The sequence below is a fragment of the Pongo abelii genome, chromosome 15 (assembly GCF_028885655.2).
Source record: "Pongo abelii isolate AG06213 chromosome 15, NHGRI_mPonAbe1-v2.0_pri, whole genome shotgun sequence".
Taxonomy (NCBI): Eukaryota; Metazoa; Chordata; class Mammalia; order Primates; family Hominidae; genus Pongo; species Pongo abelii.
This window is the reverse complement of record NC_072000.2, coordinates 69835665-69859247: the sequence shown is the minus strand read 5'-3', so window position 1 is coordinate 69859247 and position 23583 is coordinate 69835665. Positions and strand designations below refer to the sequence as shown.

Below are 23583 nucleotides of genomic sequence, written 5' to 3'. Positions count from 1 at the left end.
TCAATGTCAATTTTTCTCAACTTTATATATAAATTCATCACAATCACAATTGAAATTCTGACAAGTTACTTTATGACTATCAATAAGCTGATTCTAAAGCTTATACAGAAAGGCAGAACACCCAAAAGAGTTAATATAACATTGAAGAATAACAAAGTAAGAGGACTGATCTACCTGACTTCAAAGACTTTTTTGAAGATTATTTTATATATAAAGTAATCAAGACAGTGTGATATTGGAAAACAGACAAATAGATGAATGGAACAGAAGATCCCAGAAAAAGACCCACACAGAGATAGTCAACTGATCTCTGAAAATGGAGCAAAGGCAATCCAATGGAGAAAAGATAGCATTTCAACAAATGGTGCTGGAAAAATTAGACATCTACTTGCAAAAACAACAAACAAACAAAAACAGGGTATAGGATCTAGACACTGACCTTATACCTTTCATAAAAATGAACTCAACATGGATCACAGACCTAAATGTAAAATGCAAAACTGTAACACTTCTAGAGGATAACACAGGAGATTATTTAGGTGACTGTGGATTTGGCAATGAGTTTTTAGATGTAACACCAAAAGCACAATCCATAAAATAAAACAATTGAGAACTTAAACTTCAGTGAAGTTAAAAACCTCTGGGCGCGGTGGCTCACACCTGTAATCCCAGGACTTCGGGAGGCCGAGGTGGGCGGATCACGAGGTCAGGAGTTCGAGACCAGTCTGGCCAGTATGGTGAAACCCCATTTCTACTAAAAATACAACAATTAGCCAGGCATGGTGGCACGTGGCTGTAGTCCCAGCTACTTGGGAGGCTGAGGCAGAAGAATTGCTTGAACCCGGGAGGCAGAGGTTGCAGTGAGCTGAGATTGCACCACTGCACTCCAGCCTGGGTGACAGAGCAAGACTCTGTAACAAAAAACAAAACAAAACAAACAAACAAAAAAACCTCTGCTCTATGAGACACAGTTAAGAGAATGAAATGAAAACCCACAGATGAAAGAACTTATATCCAACTCAACTTTATATATAAATAGAACTCTTATAACCAAAATATATAAGAACTCTTTCCAAAATATAAAAAGAACCCTTAAAACTTAATAGTAAGAAAGCTAACAACCCAATTATAAAATGGGCAAAAGATCTGAGCGGACATCTCACCGAAGAAGATGTACAGATGACAAATAAGCATATGAAACGATTCTCAACATTGTATGGCACTAGTGAATTGCAAATTAAAAAAGAATACTACCACATATCTATTAGAATGGCTAAAATCTGAAATAGCTACAACACCAAATGCTGGGGAAGATGTGAAGAAATAGGAACTGGCATTCATTGCTGCTAGAAATGCCAAATGGTATAATGACTGTTATGGACTGAATGTTTGAGTCCCTCCTCTCTCCTCAAATTGATATGTTGAAGTCCTAACTTCCAATGTGATGGTATGAGGAGATGGGGCCTTTGGGAGGTAATTAAGTTACATGAGGTAATGAAGGTAGAGCTCTCATGATGGAATTGGTGGTCTTAGAAGAAGAGGAAGAGACACAGAATGTTCTCTCTCCACAATGCGAAGGTAAACACCAGGAAGAAGGCCCTCACCAAAACTGTATGTTGTTTAAACTACCCAGTTTATATTTTGTTATAACAGCCTAGACAGACAGCCATTTTGGAAGATAATTTGGCAGTTTCTTACAAAGCTAAACATAGTTTTGCCATATGATCCAGCAATCTCACTGCTATGGCTTACCCAAGTGAGTTGAAAATGTATGCCCACTCACACACCTGCACACAAATATTTACATTAGATTTATTCAAAATTGCCAAAGAATTGGAAGCAATCAAGATGTCATCTATGATCCATATTGAGTTCATTTTTGTGAAAGGTATAAGGTCAGTGTCTAATCCCAACTCCCCTGCCTTTTTTTTTTTTGGCATGTGGATGTCCAGTTCCAGCACCAACTAACTGTTGTTAAATGGATAAACTGTGATGCATCCATATAATACAGTACAATTCAGCAATAAAAAGAAATGAGCTGTAAAGTTACAAAAAGACATGTAGGAACCTTAAAAAAAACAAAAGCCAGTCAGAAAAAAAACACATAATGTATGATTCCAACTATATGACATCTGGGAAAAGCAAAATTGTGGAGATATAAAAGATTAGTTTGCCAGGGGTTAAGGGGCAAGGCAGGTGGGGAGGGATAAATAAGTGGAGCATGAGATTTTTAGGACAGTGAAACTTCTGTATGATTATGCTACAGTGAATAAATGACATTATGCATTTGGCAAAAGCAAGAGAATTGTACAGCACAAAGTGAACCCTAATGTGAACTATGGATCTCAGTTAATAATGTATCAATATCACTTCACTGATTATGACAAATATACCATGACAATACAAATATTAATAATAGAGGGTTAGGCATGGTGGCTCATGCCTGTAATCCCAGTGCACTGGGAAACCCAGGCAAAAGAACTGCTTGAAGCCAGGAGTTCATGACCAGCCTGGGCAACATAGCAAGACCTGTCTCTACAAAAAATTTAAAACTTAGCAAGACATGGTAGCGCGCCTATAGTCCCAGCTACTCAGGTGGTTGAGGTGGGAAGACTGCTTGAGCCCAAGAGTTCAAGGCTGCAGTGAGCTATGATCGCACCACTGCACTCCAGTTTGGTCAACAGAGTGGGACTCTCTTAAAAAGGTTGGGGGGAATAAGTCATGGCTAGAACTTGGTGCAGGGGGTAGGGGGAGTGGGGGGTATATAGGGGAACTCTTATTTTCTGTTCAATTTTTCTATAAGCTTAAAACTGCTCTAAGAAATAAACTCTAATATTTAAAAATATATTCATTCAAAACTGACCAAAAAGAATACATATAGATATGCACATATATATTTAAGTGGTATTTTTATTTTTGGATTTTCTGTACTTTCTAGGTTTTTCAGCAATAGGTGTTCATTGCTTTAAACTTAAAAGTTTTATTTAAAGGAAATTATGCTAAATAAACAGATTTGGCATCACCAAAATGACAATATGATACAAATGTAATTAAATCCAGAAAATTCTAATCCCTAACACTACTGTCCAATTAACACAATCTCTCTTTTTTTCTTCACTTCTATATTAATTAAAAATAATGATACCTCACCATGTGATTTTCTGGAAAGAATAACTGAGAAAAACTCTTTAAAGATTAAAAGTAAAAAAGAATGATATCCTAGTAACTGGTAAATATTATTAAGGATGGGAAAAGGTTTTCTCTTTGACTAAAGAGAGGGCTAGTCCTGGAATGATTCAAGGAAACCTCATCAACTAACAAAGGCCAAACTTATCACAAATTAGAAACACAGAGAGCATTCTACTAAATCTAAGGCCTTTTTAGTTCAACTGAAAGGCCATATGAAGAAATAGTTTAAATTAAAGCATGAGTCACAGGTTACCTAAGACTTCTCAACCTGGGAGGAAACTTGTTCTGTCTGAATGAACAGAACAACTGTCCTTAAGTATAGATGTTTTCAAGTTTGTAACTAAGGATTTTCTGGTTAATATTGACATAAAGGTTCTAATTTGATAAAAGTGGAAATATAGCTTCTCTAAAGTTCTCTTTCATGGTAAACAGATACATAAAATTTGCCCTCTTAAAAAAAACAGTTTCTTGTTCTTTGCTAATTGATGAACTTTTAAGACTTAAAATAAATCAAACTGACAATCAAGCTCCTCTCCCTACCTGTATTAGATGGCATTTTCAATTCTTTGACAAAAATCAATCATTGTACAAACTGTTCTTAACAAAACAAAAACAACTCTTAAAACTAACAACTTTAATCCTTCATTGAGAATGGCTTTAATGTAATAATATGGCATATCCATTAATAGGCCTCAATTATTAACCTACCTAAGTAGCTTTCAGGAACCACAGTTCCATGATAATGGGTGCTTTCTTTCATTTCAGCAGAGATTTATTTCATATTGAACTTATTATTTAAAAAAGAATCGATTCAAGAACAAGTGTCTCAGGCTAGATTTGATATTGTATAAGTAAGCTTTGTGTTAGAGAATGATAAGAATAAATTTAAAATTTTAATTGAACAATTCCAGGCACCAGAGGCAAACTTAAAGCTTAAAATGCTAAATGAAGCCAGCTGCCAAAAAGGCCAAGCTGGTGGTTACAGCTGTTTACCATCATGCAACACAAATATAAAATCTCTCCATTTCTGAGGTGTCTTCTCCACATGGTAGACTGCTCATCATTTCTGTGGCCTCTGTTCACCACTTCTCTACTCTGGAGTTGTCAGAGGCATCTGAACCAGAGCAACTCCAACTTGAATAGGGGCTGGGTAAAATAAGGCTAAGACCCACTGGGCTGCATTCCCAGGAGGTCAGGTATTTTAAATCACAGTATAAGACAGAAGGTCAGCACAAGATACAGGTCATAAAGACCTTGCTGATAAAACAACTTGCATAAAGAAGCCGGCCAAAACCCATCAAAACCAAGATGGTGAGGAAAGTGACCTCTGGTCATCCTCACTGCTCATTATATGCTAATTATAATACATTAGCATGCTAAGAGGCACTCCCACCAGCATCACTGACAGTTTACAAATGCCATGGAAACATCATGAAGTTACCCTATATGGTCTAAAATGGGAAGGAACCCTCAGTTCCGTGAACTGCCCACCCCTTTCCCAGAAAATTCATGAATAATCTACCTTCTGTTTAGCATGTAACAAGAAATAATCATAAAAATGGGCGACCAGCAGCCCTCAGGGCTGCTCTGCCTATGGAGTAGCCATTCTTTATTCCCTTACTTTAATAATAAACTTGCTTTCACTTTACTCTATGGACTTGCCCCAAATTCTCGTGCGAGATCCAAGAACCCTCTCTTGGGGTCTGGATTGGGACCCCCTTTCCGGTAATAGGGTTAACCTACGATAGCATGGCACACAACTGTCCAAAGTGAAGGAAAATTAATTTTTTGAATATTTACCATTTCAAACTATCTACAACTATATTTCTTTAAATTAATTTAGAGAGTTGACTGCATTATTCTCACTGTTCTATATGGCCACTGAGAGAAAGCAAATTCTTCTTTCAGTGCTGCCAGGGAAAACTGTGTCCAAATCTCCTTTTTGAATTAGGAAATATGTTGTCTCATACTCCATTGATAAAAGACTGTAAATAAGTTTGTTTGCTTGTTTTAAGTGTGAGCTTTTCTCTTCCTATTTCTTTCTGGTAGTCACTAGCCTAAATATAGAGAGGAGGCAGGAAAGGAGACAGCAATGGCCTTTAAAAATCCACAAATTCAACAATCCTTTTCTGTGAGTTTCTCTTACCTGTGGCCCCTAATACAAAATGGCATTTGATTAATTTAAATTAAACGAATTAAACATGAAACTGGATAATAACATACTGTTTTACCAAAATGCATGTATTAGTCCATTTTCATGCTGCTATGAAGACATACCCGAGACTAGGTAATTTATAAAGAAGTTTAATTGACTCATAGTTTCACATGGCTGGGGAGGCCTCAGGAAACTTACAATCATGGTGGAAGGCAAAACAGGCATGTCGGACATGGTGGCAGGTGAGAGAAGTGAGAGCAGGGGAAATGCCAGATGCTTATGAAGTGTGTGAGAACTCACAAGAACAGCATGGGGGAAACTGCCCCCATGATTCAATCACCTCCCACCAGGTTCTTCCCTTAACACCTTGGGGTTATAATTCAAGATGAGGTTTGGGTGGGGACACATAGCTAAACCATATCAAAGCAATAGCTTTAAAATGCTAGTTTGCCCTTGACAACAGATAATAGCTTCAAAATATAGCTTTTGGAACCATTTCTTTCCATTATTTTTAAAGAATGACATGAGTAGATAGAGGGTTCAGACTATTTTTTAGCCACAACTCAAAGACTACATTCAAATCTTTTGAGAAGGATTCTTTCTTCCCTTTTCGTGATCTTAGCATATTCTAAAGACCTACTGGTAATTCATTTCCGTGAAACAGAATTGCAAGGCAGTCTTTAATAAAAGATGGCAAATGCAGTAATTTACAGAAGTGTTTTTTTATGCATCTGTGGTTACTCCTGTTTTCACTCAATTACATAGATAATTCCACTACTAAAATACAGAGGGATATGTACTGATAAATATTTAAGGGTATATTATAGTTATTATAGTAGAAGTCTTTTTATCAAACAACTGAAAATGCCATCAAACATATATATCTATATATTTTAATATAAAATCAATGCTAACCAAAATATCTGCACCAACGTATAACAAAGAAACCAAAGTTGCTACTTATCATTAGTATATATTCTTTTCAGGCTAAGAAAAATGTTCAAAGAACAGATTTCACTTATTCAAATGAGAAACATTTAATTTAAATTATATATCCACAATAGAATAGGGAACAGTGATTTGCCCACATACACATTAATTAGTTTAATGATTATATATTAATATTAATGATATTCAGAAAAATAGCTTGAAGCTATTATCAGATTTTTAAAAAATGTCATGAATATAGACATAATATTCATTACTCATACAATGGACGCTATTCTACACAAACTGTAAAATCAGGGAATCTTTATGCCTCCTCTGCTTTTATTTTTGGTGTCTGGAATATTTTTCAATCCACATAAAGTAATTTATCCTTTTTTCTCTTTGAGAATAAAATTCCTCAATATCCAAATATTTGATTATTTAACTATAATATTCTAAATTATGTTGGCAGAAAATGCATCTCCCAATGTAGTTTAATATTTTTCTGTGTGCTTAATTTACAAAATATAAATCTTTTATGGTAGTGTTATTATATCTTTGGCACTGTTTACAACCAAGGGTTGAGTAATAACAATGCCAATCTTGTGTCATTTCCTCAATTCAATTAAAAAGTTTCCTAACAAGCAATTCTATCTTAACTTGACAACTTTTGCCAATATTCTTCAAAAGCATGGTTTCATTTTTTTCTCCCAAATTAATGCAAATGTATTATAAAATTACATGCTGAATTCCTAAAAATAAGAAACCTGGCCAGGCGTGGTGGCTCACGCCTGTAATCCCAGCACTTTAGGAGGCCCAGGCTGGTGGATCATGAGGTCAGGAGTTCGAGACCAGCCTGGCCAACATAGTGAAACCCCATCTATACTAAAATTACAAAAAATTAGCCAGGCATGGTGGGTGGGCGCCTGTAATTCCAGCTACTCAAGAGGCTGAGGCAGGAGAATGGCGTGAACCTGGGAGGTGGAGGTTGCAGTGAGCCGAGATGGCGCCACTGCACTCCAGCCTGAGTGACAAGAGTAAAACTCCGTATCCAAAAAAAAAAAAAATATTGCAATTACTGTAAATGTAAACATTGGTTTTCAGTTTTGCCAATCCAATGACAGCTAAGACTGAATACAAAATGCAAGGTTTATTTAATTAAAGCACTACCATTTTCACATTTTTACAGCTTAAAAAATATTTGCACTGAAGCACCCTCTACCAGATTTTTGATTCACTTGAAAAATGCAAGATAACTATCAGAACCAATTTTTTATTCACAACTGACTAAAGGCTAAGCTAAGAAGCAGATGTTTTGATGCACTCTTCTACATAATTCAGCAAATAAGAGGTAGAAGGAAAAATAATGCCCAGGAGTTCTGGTATCTTGGCATGTCATGGGCAAGTATTTTTATCATCACCTGCCAAGTACTCCAGGTGTGCAGATTTCTATACCTAAGATTTCTGGTCACTTTACAACTTTTTCAAAACCAGTTCAAATACCATTTCTTCTAAGTTTTCTGGCTGGAATGACTACAACCTCCAATCCCTTGGGGTTCCTTTTTTTTTTTTTTTTTTTCCTGAGACATGGTCTTGCTCTGTTGCCCAGGCTGGAGTGCAATGGCATGATCCTAGTTCACTGTAGCTTTGAACTCCTGGGCTCATGCAATCCTACCTCAGCTTCCCAAATAGCTGGGACTACAGGCATGTGCCACCATGCCCAGCTAATTTAAAAAAAATTTTATTTTTAAGAGACCAGGTCTCACTATGTTGATGAGCTGGTCTCAAACTCCTAGTCTGAAGCGATCCTCCTGCATCAACCTCCCAAAGTGTTGGGATTACAAGCATGAGCCACCACGCCTGGCCCCCTTGGGATTCTTGTTTAAATCTTTATAATAACATTACTAACTACGTTTTGCCTCATGAGGCAGACTTTTAAAATGTTTGTGTTTATTTCCTATTTGGATTGGGAGCTTCCAGAGTTACAGGGACTCTCTTTAACCATCTTGAGGCTGGCAAACACTTTCTGTAAAGGGCCAGATAGTAAATATTTTATGCTTTGCAGGCCACATATGTATCTGTCACATCTTCTTTTTAAAACAACCTCTTGAAAATATAGCAGGCCTTACAAAACCAGGCTGTGGGTGTTATAGTTTGCTGATCCCTGAGCACAATATTTAAAGGTCAGGTTTTGAAGTCAGACTGAGTTTCTGTATCAGTGGCTGTACTACCTCTGGCAAGTTACTTACCTATATAAAATGTGGATAATAAGGGTTATTGTGAATATTAAATTAGATTATATGTAATGTTCTTAGCACAGTAACGTAGTATGGTTCACTAAATATTAGCTATTACTGTAATGTGATCACGATCATAGTGCCTGAACTGAGCAGTACTCAGTATATTCACTGAATCAAAGATACCCAAAAAGACACTCACATACACACATACAACTGAGATTTTATAAATAAAATGCCTTATTTCGTCTATAGTTTTAAACGCAAAAATATTTTTTAACTAAGTTATTTTCAGTTTTACTGGAAACATTAGAAATAAAAATCTTTAAAGTCTTTTAATATTAGGATAATTTTAACCAATGCAAATATATGAAGGCAAAGTTCCACCATAATAAAGCTTGTAAGAAACCAAGAGGATTAATTCTAGTGAAATTTTGTTATAAACAACAATAAGGCCATCACATTTTTAAAACATTCTTCAAACATTTCCATGCCTATTACTTCATTTGCTCTTCACCAGAAACCTTTGAATAACATAGGTAAGGTGGTATTTTCTTTATTTGATAGATTCAGGAGATTAAAATTTTTCAAGGACCATTCTGCTTATCACAGACAATTTAATTTAAAAAAACTGAGTAACAAGTATTGGCCAGTATTATTAGGCAATGAGGAAACAAAAATAAATAGGACAAGCTTCTTAAAGAACTCACAATGTAGTCAAAGAAACATGAACTGTTTAAATACAGTGAAAACATGGGGTCAATTGGAGGGAAATATCACAAAGGGAATGATACTAAAAGATAAATAGGATTTCATGGGATGAAGTGGAGGAAAGATATTCTCTAGAGAGAAAGAATTACATGTTCCCAGTATATCAGTAAAAGTACACAAAACTTTCAAAAAGTCCACAAACATTTGTAGGTGGACTAGTGAATTATGGAGTGCAGGGCACATTTTGAAAAGCAGGCTGTTTATGTGAAGGTGCTTATATCCTATATTCTAAGCAAGGAGTTTCTACACACTAAGCAGCCATGGAAGGCCTTAGGAGAGAAAGTCATATTTGGTTTCGAAAATATCATTCTGATGGCACTGTGGAAGACAGATTAAAAAGAGAAGGATTCTGAAAGCAGAGGAGATACTGAAATAATTTTTCCATAGAGGGATTAGGCATATGTAGGCAAGTTAAAGAAACGTATACTTTCATAGGACCTAACAATACCACTTCTAGGCATATGTACAGCTTTCTAATCAACATGCTGTGAAATATCTGATGGCTGATAAAAATTTAAAGTGTAAGGATAGACATAAATAGAGCAGCTGAACAGGATGGAGAAACCAGAAATAGATCCATATATTACTGACTGATTTTAGACAAAAGGCACAAAGGCAATTCAAATAGGAAAAGTTTTCAACAGATAAGGCTAGAACAACTGAATAAAAATACAGAAAACCATGGCCTTAACCCTTATCTTATGTGACACATGAAAATTAACACTAGAGAGATCATAGACATAAATGCAAAAGCTAAAACTATAAAGTTTCTGGAAGAAAACATAAGAGAGTATCTTTAGGTCATCTATCTTCTGCCACTGGCACTCCTGGTTCTCAGGCCTTCAGGCTTGAACTGGAATCATTACACCATCAGCCCTCTAGCTCTCTGTCTGGCCTTTTAACTATAATACACTACTGGCTTTCCTGGGTCTCCAGCTTGCAGATGGCAGATCGTGGAACTTCTCAGACTTGATAATTGTGTGAGCTAATTATAAGGTACTGACCTTATAATACATCTTTCAGGCTCTATCTCACTATATATCCTATTGGTTCAGTTTGTCTGAAGAACCCTGACTAATACAGTGGGCCATATACAATGGTTCCTCTGTTGGAACCATTCAACTCTGTCACTGTAGTGTAAAAGCAGCCATAGACAACACACTAACAAATGGGCATGAATGTATTCTAATAAAACCGTATTTACAAAAATAGGTAGGGGGCTAAATTTGGTCTGAGGACCATAGTTTGTCAAGCCCTTTTTTAGAGCATAAGATTTTATATGTAACACGCTGTCAGAGACCTCTGTAGCTTTGCCACCATCCCCCAGGTGATAATATGGGCAGTAAAAATAATTTTTACATATAGTATAATGTGATACAGTTTGTAAGCACTGCCCTAGGGAAATTAATATATATGCACAAAGAGATATGCATAAAGATACTGTCACTGTTTATAATGGCAAAAACTTGAAATAATTTACATGTTCATCAATGAGGCAATATATAAATCATGATACAGATGTACAAAAATTACAATAGTTGAATGAACTCAATTTCCATTATTAATGCATACATAAAACAAATGGGTGCCTCTAAGATGGTCATTTATGACAGGCCATAAAATATTAATCTTCCCTCTGAAATAGAGACACCATATAACTTTTAAAATTTAGATATCATATTCTGAATTCAATCTAGGTATTATATTTCCAAAGAATGCAGAAAGATTGCTGTATAGATTCTAATGTCTCCATTTGGGTGGCCCCATGGTTGGTACTGGATCTAATCTAGAAAAGAGGAACATACAGTATAATGCCTATTTTTGCCAATGTCATATTATTAATTCTAAATTATATGGATCAAGATTTGCCAGATGTAGCAGCAGAGGCAGGTATTTAACCTACTCCCCAACTCCTACACTTGATTTCAGTGAACACAGCAACACAGGCAGTGGCAGCAAAGAAAGAAAAACACGGTGATTTACTCTTTCATCAACTACTTTTTTCACCATGCCTTAAAATCCCACTGAAGTGTTCCAGTTCATTCCTAGCCAGAACCTAGATGCACTAAATAATAGCTTCAAATATAATATACAAGACCCAAAACCTAGAGAGGAAAGGATCATGCTGCAGTGCTTCAATACTACGTTTTTGGTTGCTTACATAATCTCTGCTGGTCTGGCATTATGTAGCGCCTTCTAGTCAATAGAGAGGTACCAAAGGGATGTTTTATCAGTCAAAGGCCCTCACTTTTATGTATTTCTAATACTCAGATCCTTAGGATTTGTACAATTCCATTGCTAGTGTTTAGAAAAAAGACTTTTAAATGAAAAAACCCTTTCGACTTTTAGGTAAAATTTACTTGGAAATTCCCACCTGGGGTATGTTCAGATTCCTAAGCGTTAGCTCCCACAGAGTAGAGCCTTCACAGGGGCCTATTTTTGCTTCTCTTAGTATTATATACATATTAGAGCTCCAAGACAAAATGGTTTATTCCTAGTACCCCCCTTTACTCCCAGCCATCACCCTATCAACTTGGAGACCTTAAGAAGACTATCTGAAGACTGTTTTGTCAGGAGAGCTCTCTGACTGGGGTCAGCGATGGCTCTAGCTAAGAAAGCAACCCTGTCCCAGAAACTAACAGAAACTGGTCAACTCCTTGATTAGGAGCATATTTTTGATGTTTAATCAGCCTAGACACTGAGATTTTTACAGGGCAACCTAAATAAAACCCAACAGAAGTGGAGAATGATCCTCATGTGGGCTGGGGGAGCTAGGGAGCCAAAGCTGGCTCTCCTCGGGAGGATGGCTACACAAAAAGCCATCAAGTAGCTCTGAGTTTCATTAATGTTGGCTGTTAAAATTAAAAGAAGCCCTGCTGAAACTCTATAACCCAATCATGCTATTCTTGTTATTTTGCTTTGTTCCCATAAAACTAAAGTGGTAATAATAACGTATGGTGTTATTATTATATAATATATATTATTATATTATATATATAATTATATATAATTAATATATAAAGCACTGTCAAATATATTATCACTCTGAATGCTCATAACAACTCTGTTATGAACTCTGTTCATAACAACAGAACAGGGAGGTTAAGGGACACTACCCAAAGTCACACAGCTAATAACTTCTGACTCCAAATCAATGACATTGATCTGTCCTGGTAGATGATGTTCTTCATTCTTTAAGAGCCCAGCTCATGGATCTAGTGAAGTCTCTGATTCCTTTAGCCAGAAAGTTTTTCTATTCTCTGGTGGCCCACAGGACCTTATACCTCTCTTATGACACTACCTTTTTTACATTTACAGATGTATGGGTCTCATGATACTCAATGACAAGTTCCTGAAGAGTCATCTTTATATTTCCCATGGCATCTAGAAACATTCAAATTTTTACTGAATGACTAGTGTACTTCCCTGTTTATGGTACTGATCCATTTTTTTTAAAGAAACTTTATAATTAAAAACATTATAAATATAAATGTGCCCATTATTTATACCTAATACAGTATTTGCTGGCAGTTGTACTTTTTCAAAAGTAAAGTTGGATATCAAAATCTGAACAAAAATGATAACTCTAATTGTAATAAATCTTTTGGGAAAATCAGTATGACTTATAGTATCACTAGTTGCAATTTCTTGCTTCCAGAGAATATAACCTGCATTAAGTTTAATGGCTACTTACAATAGGAGACTAAACTTAAATTGAATCAAAAGAAAGACCTCTTTAGGAAGAGGTGCAAGACTCAACTCTAATTATTTTCAATAACTGCTAAGGATATTTTTGATCTTTGTATTTTGGGAAGCACAACAAAAGAAAGAAGCCTGATACCAAAGTATCATCTAAGAAGGTTTATAATTCTGTAATCTGCTTTTGCCCTTCTGCTAAGGCAACAAAAATGCATGAGGAATAAAGTCTATTACTTAAAAACACACACGCGCACACACATACATACGCACACACGCACGCACACACACACACACACAAATATGTCTTTCTTTCCAATGGAACTGATGTATAAACCACTATAGAACTTTCCTACTGAGCAACAACCTTTTGGAGGGAAAAAAATATGTGTAACTCCACTAAAGATCACGGACTTTATTATTTCCTATTCCATGAAATTAGCCTACAATTTATATAACCCTGAGGAAGGGAGACAAAGAAATTACAGATTCACATCATACTCAGAGCTCTGGCATATAAAACTAACCAAAAGGGACAGGATGCATTCTTTACTTTCTTCAAAATTTCAACAATTATCTTGTTTGTAGAATCACTCTAACATGATCCACATGTTTTAAGCAAACAAGGCTCTGTTATCAAAATGCTACTAAAAGATTGCAATCTTCTTTTTCTATACTTTGATGTTTGAGTTGAAGGTCAACTGTGACTGAGACTCAAAGATTCACATAAGTATGTCTGAGGAAAACAGAAAAACCCAAATACTTACAAAAGGAAGAAAGGAAGGGAAGGAGGGAAGGAAGAAGGAAGGAAGGGTGGGGGGTGACTCAGGGGACCGACTACTAGCTCCTATTAGAAAAAAGGTTATTTACTTTGTAATCTAGCTCCACTGGAATGTTTCAAGCACGACTCAATTTGTAATAATTTATGCCAAATCTTTAAGGAATACATCTATCATAATAGGTATATCAGTATTTATAAAAACACTGATAATTTCTGAGACAGTTATCAAGGCTATGTGGCCCAGACACCCCACAGGAAATTAAGAACACCTGGATTCTATCTCTAGCTCTAACAACCTTGGATAGGTCCTAAATAGACGTTAGGAGATTTTTCAGAAACTTTTCCAATGAAATAGTTTGCGCTCCATAGTGAGGTGGATGCTAAATACGTATTGCTTTTTTCCTAAATCACACCTCTTTTTATCTCTGAACTCATTCTGCCAGAACCTTTTCTAAAAAGGGGAGAATAAATTGCTTAAAAGATTCATTCTTGGTAATAGATGATTTTTTCAAAACAAAATCTACAGTTTAATAAAAGTGCCTCACACAGCTAGAAGGGTAATGTTTTGAAATTTGGATGGGGATCTGGGGAGACAGGTTTTATTTGTTTATTACATTTATTTTTTATTTATTTATTTTTTTGAAATGGAGTCCTGCTCTCTCGCCCAGGATGGAGTGCAGTGGCGCAATCTCGGCTCACTGCAAGCTCCGCCTCTCAGGTTCAAGTGATTCTTCGTCTCAGCCTTCTGAGTAGCTGGGATTACAGGCGCCCATTACCACGCCCGGCTAATTTTTTTTTTGCATTTTTAGTAGAAATGGGGTTTCACCACGTTGGCCAGTCTGGTCTTGAACTCCTGACCTCTGGTGATCTGCCCACCTCGGCCTCCCAAAGTACTGGGACTACAGGCGTGAGCCACTGCGCCTGGCCTCTCTTATTACATCTAATGTGCTCTGGTCAAATGCTTGGCACTGTGTAAATAACCTAGAAGGTAAATAACCTAGAAGTGCCTTGCTGCTTTGCTGCCATATGGAGTCTCTGTCAAGGTGAAATAAACAGCTAAAAAACTCATAGATGGTGTTTCTTAAAATTTTCCACCAAAATGCTCCTAAACAGCAGAGGAAGGTAAATTCATGCTACTGAGAATATGAAGTCTGGCCTCAATCAATGGGCTGGAGTTTGATCAAATTTTCATTTTATACCATTACAGATCTTGTTTTATTATTTGAAAATGATTTAGCTTACCTACCAGTAAATAAAATTAATAGTCCAAGAAAATGTACCATGTTTTATCCTGGTAGGTTGCAAATCTCTAATTCACTTTCCCCAGGTTTACTCACAACTCAATTTGAGAAGCACTTACAGGATAAATATGAAAATAAATATCTGTAATTGTAAGAGTGTAGGCTCACAAGGGTCAAGGCAACAATGTGGACAAAGCTTCAGTTCCCTATTCCCGTATTTCCTGATGATCCCACTAGATTTTAATGAGATACCATAGACTTCTATCTCCTTAAGTGGGAAATGAAAGAAGATGTAATAGTGAAAAGCAGTGTAACTTCTTCTGAGACATAAGTATATTCTAACTGGAATTTTAAATTCCTGAAGCAAAGATCTTTTTTTCTTTTATGGCCCATAAGTAGTAAAACAAAAAATTTTATAGCAGTTGAATCAAAAGTCCTTATGTACCTGCAATGATACTTGTTTAGGTTAATGATTCTAAAAGGAGTCAGGTAAAGCGCAGAGAAACCTACTAGAATCTTGGAGAGGAGACAGCTAGCTTTTCAACTATATGTGGTACCAACTCACTCTCCAAATAGCCTCCCTGCACAACCAGATCTTTGCTGCAACCAAGCCAGTTTCACTAATTACACAGAATAACCATTATAAGAAAGAGTATACCTTCTATCTCAGGTATGTTGAGATAGAAAAAATACTTAGAACTGCTGAAGGCTTAAGGTAGCTGCGGAGAGACTATGAGTGGCCCAGAATTTTATTTTGATTAAATTGTGGGTTTATTAAGCATAGAGATATTCTGAATGTCTAGAAGTTATTCTTCAGAAGTTATCTTGCTTCTCTGTATTTCTTTCAACTTTTCCATTTAACTTAAAAAGAAAACTACATATGAAGCTCTTATAAAGGCATGATTTTCATCTCAGAATAAAAGGATAACTTTCCTGTTGTTGCAGGTTATAACCTAATAATATATTCCAGGTGGACAGGGAGGTAGATAATGAGTATCATGAGTTTTTTAAAGAGCTAAACTGAGGTTCAGAAGCTAAGTTAATTCACAAAGTTCAGAAAGCTAAAAACAACAGAATTGGATCAGATTCACGGTCCAATATCCTTCCTCTCCCTCAGATCCCCTAAACAGAGAAATCAAGATTTTTTGCAGCATAAGGGATCAAAAATAGTAAATGTACTTGTTTTAAGTTTCTATTAATACAATTATCAAAGACTGAAAATACTACTGTAAAAAGACTTAACATATGCATCTCTATAGCCTAATATGTATATTATATCTATATATTCTTAATCACATTATTGCTTAATATCAGTTTATAAATTAGTCTACCTGACGTCAATCATTATTAAGGATACAACTTGGTTAGAATATTTAGATGATTCCAATAGACATCTTAGTAGTCTTGTAAAGTTTTGTAAAATATTAGTATCAAAGGAAAGATTGAAAGTATAATTTCATTTGTGTTCTACTTGCTAAAGATTTTCCTTCTGACCTGAGTGAGATATTTGAATAAACAGTTTAATAGTTATGAGATAACAAAAAAGCCATCTGAAATCAATTTCTTATAACTCTGTCTGCTCTCTAAACCAAAATCAAAAAAACAGCTTTGACTCTCAAATTAAAACCTGTCAGTTTTAGTGAGGAACAAGAATACACAAAAATAAAAATGGAAATCCTGTAAGTGATGCTTGTTTTCAAAAGGAAACATTAGCTAGTCTCTCAGTATTCAAGCTTTACAATGAACTACTACTAGTTCCCCCAGTGACTCCATGTTCTCTTGCCTCTCTTTTTACATGTTGTGTCCACTGACAGAAAATTCTTCCACCATGTCCCTACCTGGTTGACTCCTACTCATAATTTAGGTCTCAGCTTAAAAATCATTTCTTCCAAAAGAACCCCAAATATGCATTAGATATTTGCTTCAGGGTAGTCTTAACTTAACCATACCACCACATTAGCACAACATATTTTAATTGCTTATTCAGTTGTCTATCTTTCCCCCTTGACTGCCCTTTACAGGAAAGAGACTGTGTCTGTCTTCATGTAGTCCAGCATAGGTATCTAGCAAATAGCAAATACTTTAATTGAATTACTTTTATTTCAAGGCTGCCTCCACATAAACCTTAAGGATGTCAAATAAAACTCTTTGACTAAAACCTTTTGGAAATGAGGCATGGTGAGAAGGTAACCGTTCAGTTTAGGTAAGTGGATATACCAAACGGTCATCTACCTAAACATGTATTTAAACCAGGCACCTCGCCTCCAGGGCATCAAACTTCATCATATTTATAAATTATTTTTTTACTAGTCATTATTTTCATTTACAAATAAAATTTTCCAGTTACATTTATCATATTAAGAATTCAGTTTAACTTATGTATTTATTAACACAGTGGGAAAAAGACAAGAGAAGGAAAGACAAAACAGCCTAGGTAGTTTAACTGTTAAGGTGAATAATTTTTAATTTTTACAAGGAAAAAGATTGAAGTGGGGAACTGAATTTAAGTGGAGTTCTCTATCACTAAATCATCTATTCAACGGTGTTTATATAAGCTAGAATAGCATTTTGAAAGCTAGTCATCATATATAGCCTAAAATAGTCAATATCCTTTAAAAAACCAAATTATAAATTGTTGAGGCCAGGCACAGTGGCTCATGCCTATAATCCCAGCACTTTGGGAGGCTGAGGCGGGAGGACTGCTTGAGGCCAGGAGTTTGACATCAGCCTGGGCAATATAGTGAGACCCTATTTCTAATAAAAAATAAAATAAGTAGCTGGGCATGATGGAGCATGCCTGTAGTCCTAGGTGCTGTGGGGGCTGAAGTGAGAGGACTGCTTAAGCCCAGGAGTTCGAGGCTGCAGTGAGCTAGGATCATGCCCCTGCACTCCAGCCTGGGTGTCAGAGCAAGACTCTGTCTCTAAAAACAAAACAAAACAAAAAACAATAAATAAATATTGTTGAAAGGTACCTCAAACCATTAAACATAAAGGCAAGATTCCCATTTTGAATTATCACAAGCAATCTATGTGGAAGAATCAGGTCTAGTATGTGTAGTTAGTTCAGGCTGAAGAAACATCTTGTGGTGTAAAAAACTAAATTGATCATTTCATCACCAACCTTAGGGCACACAAAGTGTTAGGAATAGACATGGCATGTACAGATGATGGGAAATATTTCTATTACTTTTTACTGGAAGCATTACCTTTAGTATTTTCCTTCACTTAACCATTTTACTTGGTACAAAGGATATAGTTTCATACACAAACATAAAATAATGCAGAAGAAAAACAGACATCAACCTATAATAAAGTATGATATAGCTATGAAATGATCACTGTACAAACTAATTCCTGCACTGGTGGAAGAATTACTAAATTCCATCTGCAAGGACATCATGTCAAGTTATGTACGAACAATAATAATTTCACAGTAATGGTGACAAAGGAAATATCCCAAGATTTTTTGTACAACTCAGAATGACAACAGACACAGCTGATTTATGACTAACTAAAGAATTAATGTCAAGGAGCTTATTAAAATTCACTATTTCCTCTAATTCTTGGAAATATGTTCAATAGTTTCTCTAAAGGGTACATATATAGATAATGTAAATAAGCAGACAGAAATTGATGGTAGCCATACTCTTCATAAAAACAAAAACATTCTAAGCTTAAAAGAAATCTCTTTTCAGATATAAGATTGGTATTTAAATTATTAAAATTATTTAATTCCTAGATATTCCAGGCAGTTTCTGTGCCTCTAATCATCATTCTGCTAGTAATGATGGTAAATTATTCTGCTAGTAACGAGGTAAAGTGTTTGGCATGAGTTTACTGATAAGGACTTAGACTGCGGATATGCAGAAGTGAATGTGCTAACCAGAGTTCTGGCATTTATAAGCTGTATGACCCTGGGTAAGTCATTTAGCCTTAACTAAGCCTTTGATTCCAGATGAATAAAGAAAGGATGCTTTCTACATCCTCTTTAGTTGTAACATTAAGAAATTCTTGAGTGTTTGAAATTCAAGCCATGTTAAATTTTCATACCCTGTGGTTCTCACTACAGACTACAAAATGTACAAGTAAGGATTAAAAATCAAACCAACCAAATAACCACTTGTAGCACACAGGCAGGGCTAAACTATATATTAAACCTGATAAATCTGGTAACTTTTCACTTTTCTGACTACCATACAAAAAGTTGTCTCCCCCTAGAACCAGAGAAACATAGTTTGGCCCTGGCTATTATTTCCACAATCATGGAAGTTTAAACTGAACTAAGTCCATGAAATGAAAAAAGTTAGCCATAGTGGGGCTGGTAGAGTTTCTTTTCCTGAATGACAAATTTTGTATCTTCCTAACCTTTATGACTAATCTGTTGGCACTAGCCGTGAAAAGTACAGACCAGATCAGTGGAAGACATAATCTTAAAACTAAAGCTTAACTAGGTTCTAGATAAAGAGGTTCACCTTAAAATCTGAAGTGAGTTAAAAATAAAAAATCGGTTGATATATAAAATAAGGCTTCTAAAACACCCTAGAGAAGACAAAACACAATACTTTTAATCCATACAGGACCTCTTGCAGAGCAACTCAAAGTATTTTACAGAAAGTACTTAATTAAGTTTCATGACACTTCTGCAAAGAGTCAGATATTACCGATTTTTTTTCAAAGGAGGCAAAAGAAATGAAAGAACCAAAGTTACTTTGCTGATGACATAGCTCCCTATTTCGTATCTAGTGTTGTAGCTTGTGAAAAAAGGTGCTTAGCCCCACAATAAATGATATTAACTGAAGTGCCTCAGTTTTTTGAAAAATGTTGGACTTCCCACAAGATATGGGTGCAGAGGATGTGTATTGTCTTGCTTAGTATTTATCCTGATCACTTAATTCAGTATCTGTCACACTGTAGGCACTCATTATACATTTGTTTAATGAATAAAGGCTATTCATAATAGCTAAAAATTACTAGATATAAGTTCATATATCAGTACTAAGTACATTACATATATTATTTCATTTAATCTACCAACAATTCAATAAAGTAAAGTTATTACTCTTCATTTTACTGATAAGGAGACTAAGACCTAGGTTAAGTAACTTGTCCAAGATTACAAAACAATAAAGCCACAATTTTAATAAGGCAGCCCAACTTTAGATCTTAAAGATCATGATTGTAGAAAGAAAAGCACTAGACTAGCAGTAAGAAATTCTTTTCTATATTCTACTCCTTCACCACTTCCTTGGAGAGAAAGGAAATTTCTTACTGATGTTTCTATCTGCTTATAATGCCTAGTATAGTACCTTAGTCACATTACTATTCATTAAATGTTTCCTGAATACAATTAAAATCACATAAACAAATTAGGCTTCATTTGCAGATAAAGTTACCAGCAAGGTCCACCTCAGTGGTTCTCAAAGCACGGTCCCTAAACCTAAAACTTTTGTCAGATATTAAAACTCTCAGGCTGCACCCCAGACCTTCCTTATCAGAAAATGGAGTTTTATGAAGCCTTCCAGATGATTCTCATGCATGCTCATGCTACTCATATACAGTAATCCATATAAACTGGACTACTTTATATGATGATTACTTCATATTAAAATGAGTTCAATAATGTGAAATCATCCTACAGAGTGAAAGTCATATCATTATTACTAAAAGATTAAATTATGCTCCCTGAAAAAAACTCAGTGATTTTGCTAAATTCACATAAAAATGAGCATCAGAAATGAAATACATAATAAAATACTTTTAAGATAAAATACTGTTCTTCTAGATTTTATCTGGATAATGTATAGTATTCACGGATCCAGAGGAAAAGATAAGTATGCTCCATGAAGGTCTACCTAGAAATCTAATAATCTGGTAATTGAGGGAATCAGCCCAGAGATCTCATATGCTGCACAAGCTCCTTACCTGACCAGTGTCCAGTGGAGATGCCAGATCTGTCTGTGCATGTCTCACTTACAGGCCTAAATACAGTCTCCCATCCACCAGTAGCATAGCGCCAATTCTGAGATTCCAAGATGAGTGTTCGCTGGGTGCCATATGCAATCATGAAGCAGTAGACCACATGATGGAGCTGACAGCCATAGCCACAGCCTTTGTTGATATTACACACTAGCTTCTTGGCTTTGCTGCAGTCCTTGGGATTCTGTCAGGGAGAAAGAGAAACGAAAATAAAGATAAGTTGTACAGAGAGGTCAACTGCTCTTTTTTTTTTTTTTAATCTTTCAGCTTCAGGGGTACATGTGCAGGTTTGTTCTACAGATAAATTGTGTGTCGTGGGGTTTGGTATACACCCCAAGTAATCAGCATAGTAAGTGATATGCAGTTTTTTTATCTTCATCCTCCTCCCACCTTTCACCCTCAAGTAGGCCCCAGTGTCTATTATTCTCTTATTTGTGTCCATATGTACTCAATGTTTAGCTCCCACTTTTAATAAGAACATGAAGTGTTTGGTTTTCTGTTCCTGCATTAGTTTGCTTAGGATAATGGCCTCCAGCTCCATCCATGTTGCTGCAAAGGACATGATCTCATTCTTTTTTATGGCTTCATACTATTCCATGATATATATGTGCACATTTTCTTTTTTCAGTCTACCACTGATGGGCATCTAGGTTTATTCCATGTCTTTGCAATTGCAAATAGTGCTGTGATAAACACATAATTGCATGTGTCTTTATAGCAGAATGATTTATATTCCTTTGGTTATATACCCAATAACGGGATTTCGGGGTCAAATGGTGGCTCTCTAAGTTCTTTGAGAAACTGCCAAACCACTTTCCAATGGTTGAACTAATTTACATTTCCACTGGCAATGTATAAATGCCCCTTTTCTCTGCAGCCTCACCAGCATGTTATTTTTTGACTTTTTAATAACAGCATTCTGTTGTCTCATTCTGATGGTATATCACTATGATTTTGATTTGCATTTCTCTAATGATTAGTGATGTTTGATATGTATTGACTGTGTATATGCCTTTTGAAAAGAGTGTCTTTTGGAAAGTGTTTGCCTTTTTAATAAGGTTGCATTTTCCTTGTTAAGTTCCTTATACATTCTGAATATTAGACCTTTCATAGCTTGCAAATATTTTCTCCCATTCTGTTGGCTGTCTGTTTACTCTGCTGATAATTTCTTTTGCTGTTCAGAAGCTCTTTAATTAGGTTCTGTTTGCCAGTTTTTGTTTCTGTTGCAACTGCTTTTGGCATCTTCATCATGCAATCTTTGTCAGGGCCTATATCCACAATGGTATTTCCTAGGTTTTCTTCTAGAGTTTTTATGGTTTTAGGTTTTACATTTAAGTCTTCTATCTATCTTGACTTAATTTTTGTATATAGTGAAAGGAAGGGGTCCAGTTTCAATCTTTTGCATATAGCTAACCAGTTATCCCAGCACAACTTATTGAATAGGGAGTCCTTTCTCCTTGGCTTGTTTTTGGCAGCTTTGTCAAAGATTAGAAAGTTGTAGGTATATGACTTTATTTCTGGACCTCCATTCTGTACCACTGGTCTATATGTCTGTTTTTGTACCAGTATCATGCTGTTTGGTATGGTGATACATGGTACGGGTACCATGGTGTTTGGTACCCATACCATGGTTACTGTACCCTTGCAGTATAGTTTGAATTCAGGTAATGCAGTGCTTCCAGCTTTGTTCTTTTTGCTTAGGATGGCTTTGGCTATTCAGGCTTTTTTCTGATTCTGTATGAATTTTAAATCAGTTTTTTCTAGTTCTGTGAAGAATGTCATTGGTAGTTTGATGGGAACAGCACGGAATCTGTAGATTGCTTTGGGCACTATGGCCATTTTAATGATATTGATTCTTCCTACCCATGAGCCTGGAGTGTTTTTCCATTTGTTTGTGTCATCTCTGATTTCTTTGAGCAGTGTTTTGTAATTCTCCTTGTAGAGATCTTGCACCTTCCTAGCTAGCAGTATTCTTAGGTATTTTATTCTTTTTGTGGCAATTTTGACTAGGATTGCATTCTTGATTGAGCTCTCACCTTGGATATTACTGATGTATAGAAATGCTACTGATTTTTGTACACTGATTTTGTAGCATGAAACTTTGCTGAAGTTGTCAGATCTGGGAGCTTTTGGGTAGGGACCATGGGATTTTCTAGGTGTAGGATCATATTGCCTGCAAAGAGAGGTAGTTTGACTTCCTTTCTTCCTATTTGGATGCCTTTAATTTTTTTCTCTTGTCTGCCTGTCTGCTCTGGCTAGGACTTTTAGAACTATGTTGAACAGCAATGGTGAGAGTGGGCATCCTTGTCTTGTTCTGGTTCTCAAGGGGAAGGCTTCCAGCTTTTGTCCACTCAGTATGATGTTGTCTGTGGGTTTGTCATAGGTGGGTCTTACTATTAATAGGCATGTTCCTTCGATGGCTAGTCTGTTGAGGATTTTTAACATGAAGAGATTCTGAATTTTATTGAAAGCCTTTTCTGCATCTGTTGAGATAATCTTTTTGTTTTTAGTTCTGCCTATGTGATGAATCACATTTATGGATTTGTGTATGTTGAACCAATCTTGCATCCCAGGGATAAAGCTTATTTGATCGTGGTGAATTAACTTTTT

General features: G+C 35.9%; 1 protein-coding gene across 2 annotated transcripts in view; it reads right to left on the bottom strand.

Moving 5' to 3' along the window:
• The window catches only part of FUT8 (fucosyltransferase 8), a 287886-nt gene that overhangs the window by 48669 nt on the left and 215634 nt on the right, over positions 1-23583 (bottom strand). For both annotated transcript variants that reach the window (XM_054530226.2, XM_054530227.2), the window contains exon 6: positions 20920-21157. In XM_054530226.2, coding sequence (XP_054386201.1) covers positions 20920-21157 — 238 coding nt within the window. The remainder of the gene's footprint in view (positions 1-20919; positions 21158-23583) is intronic.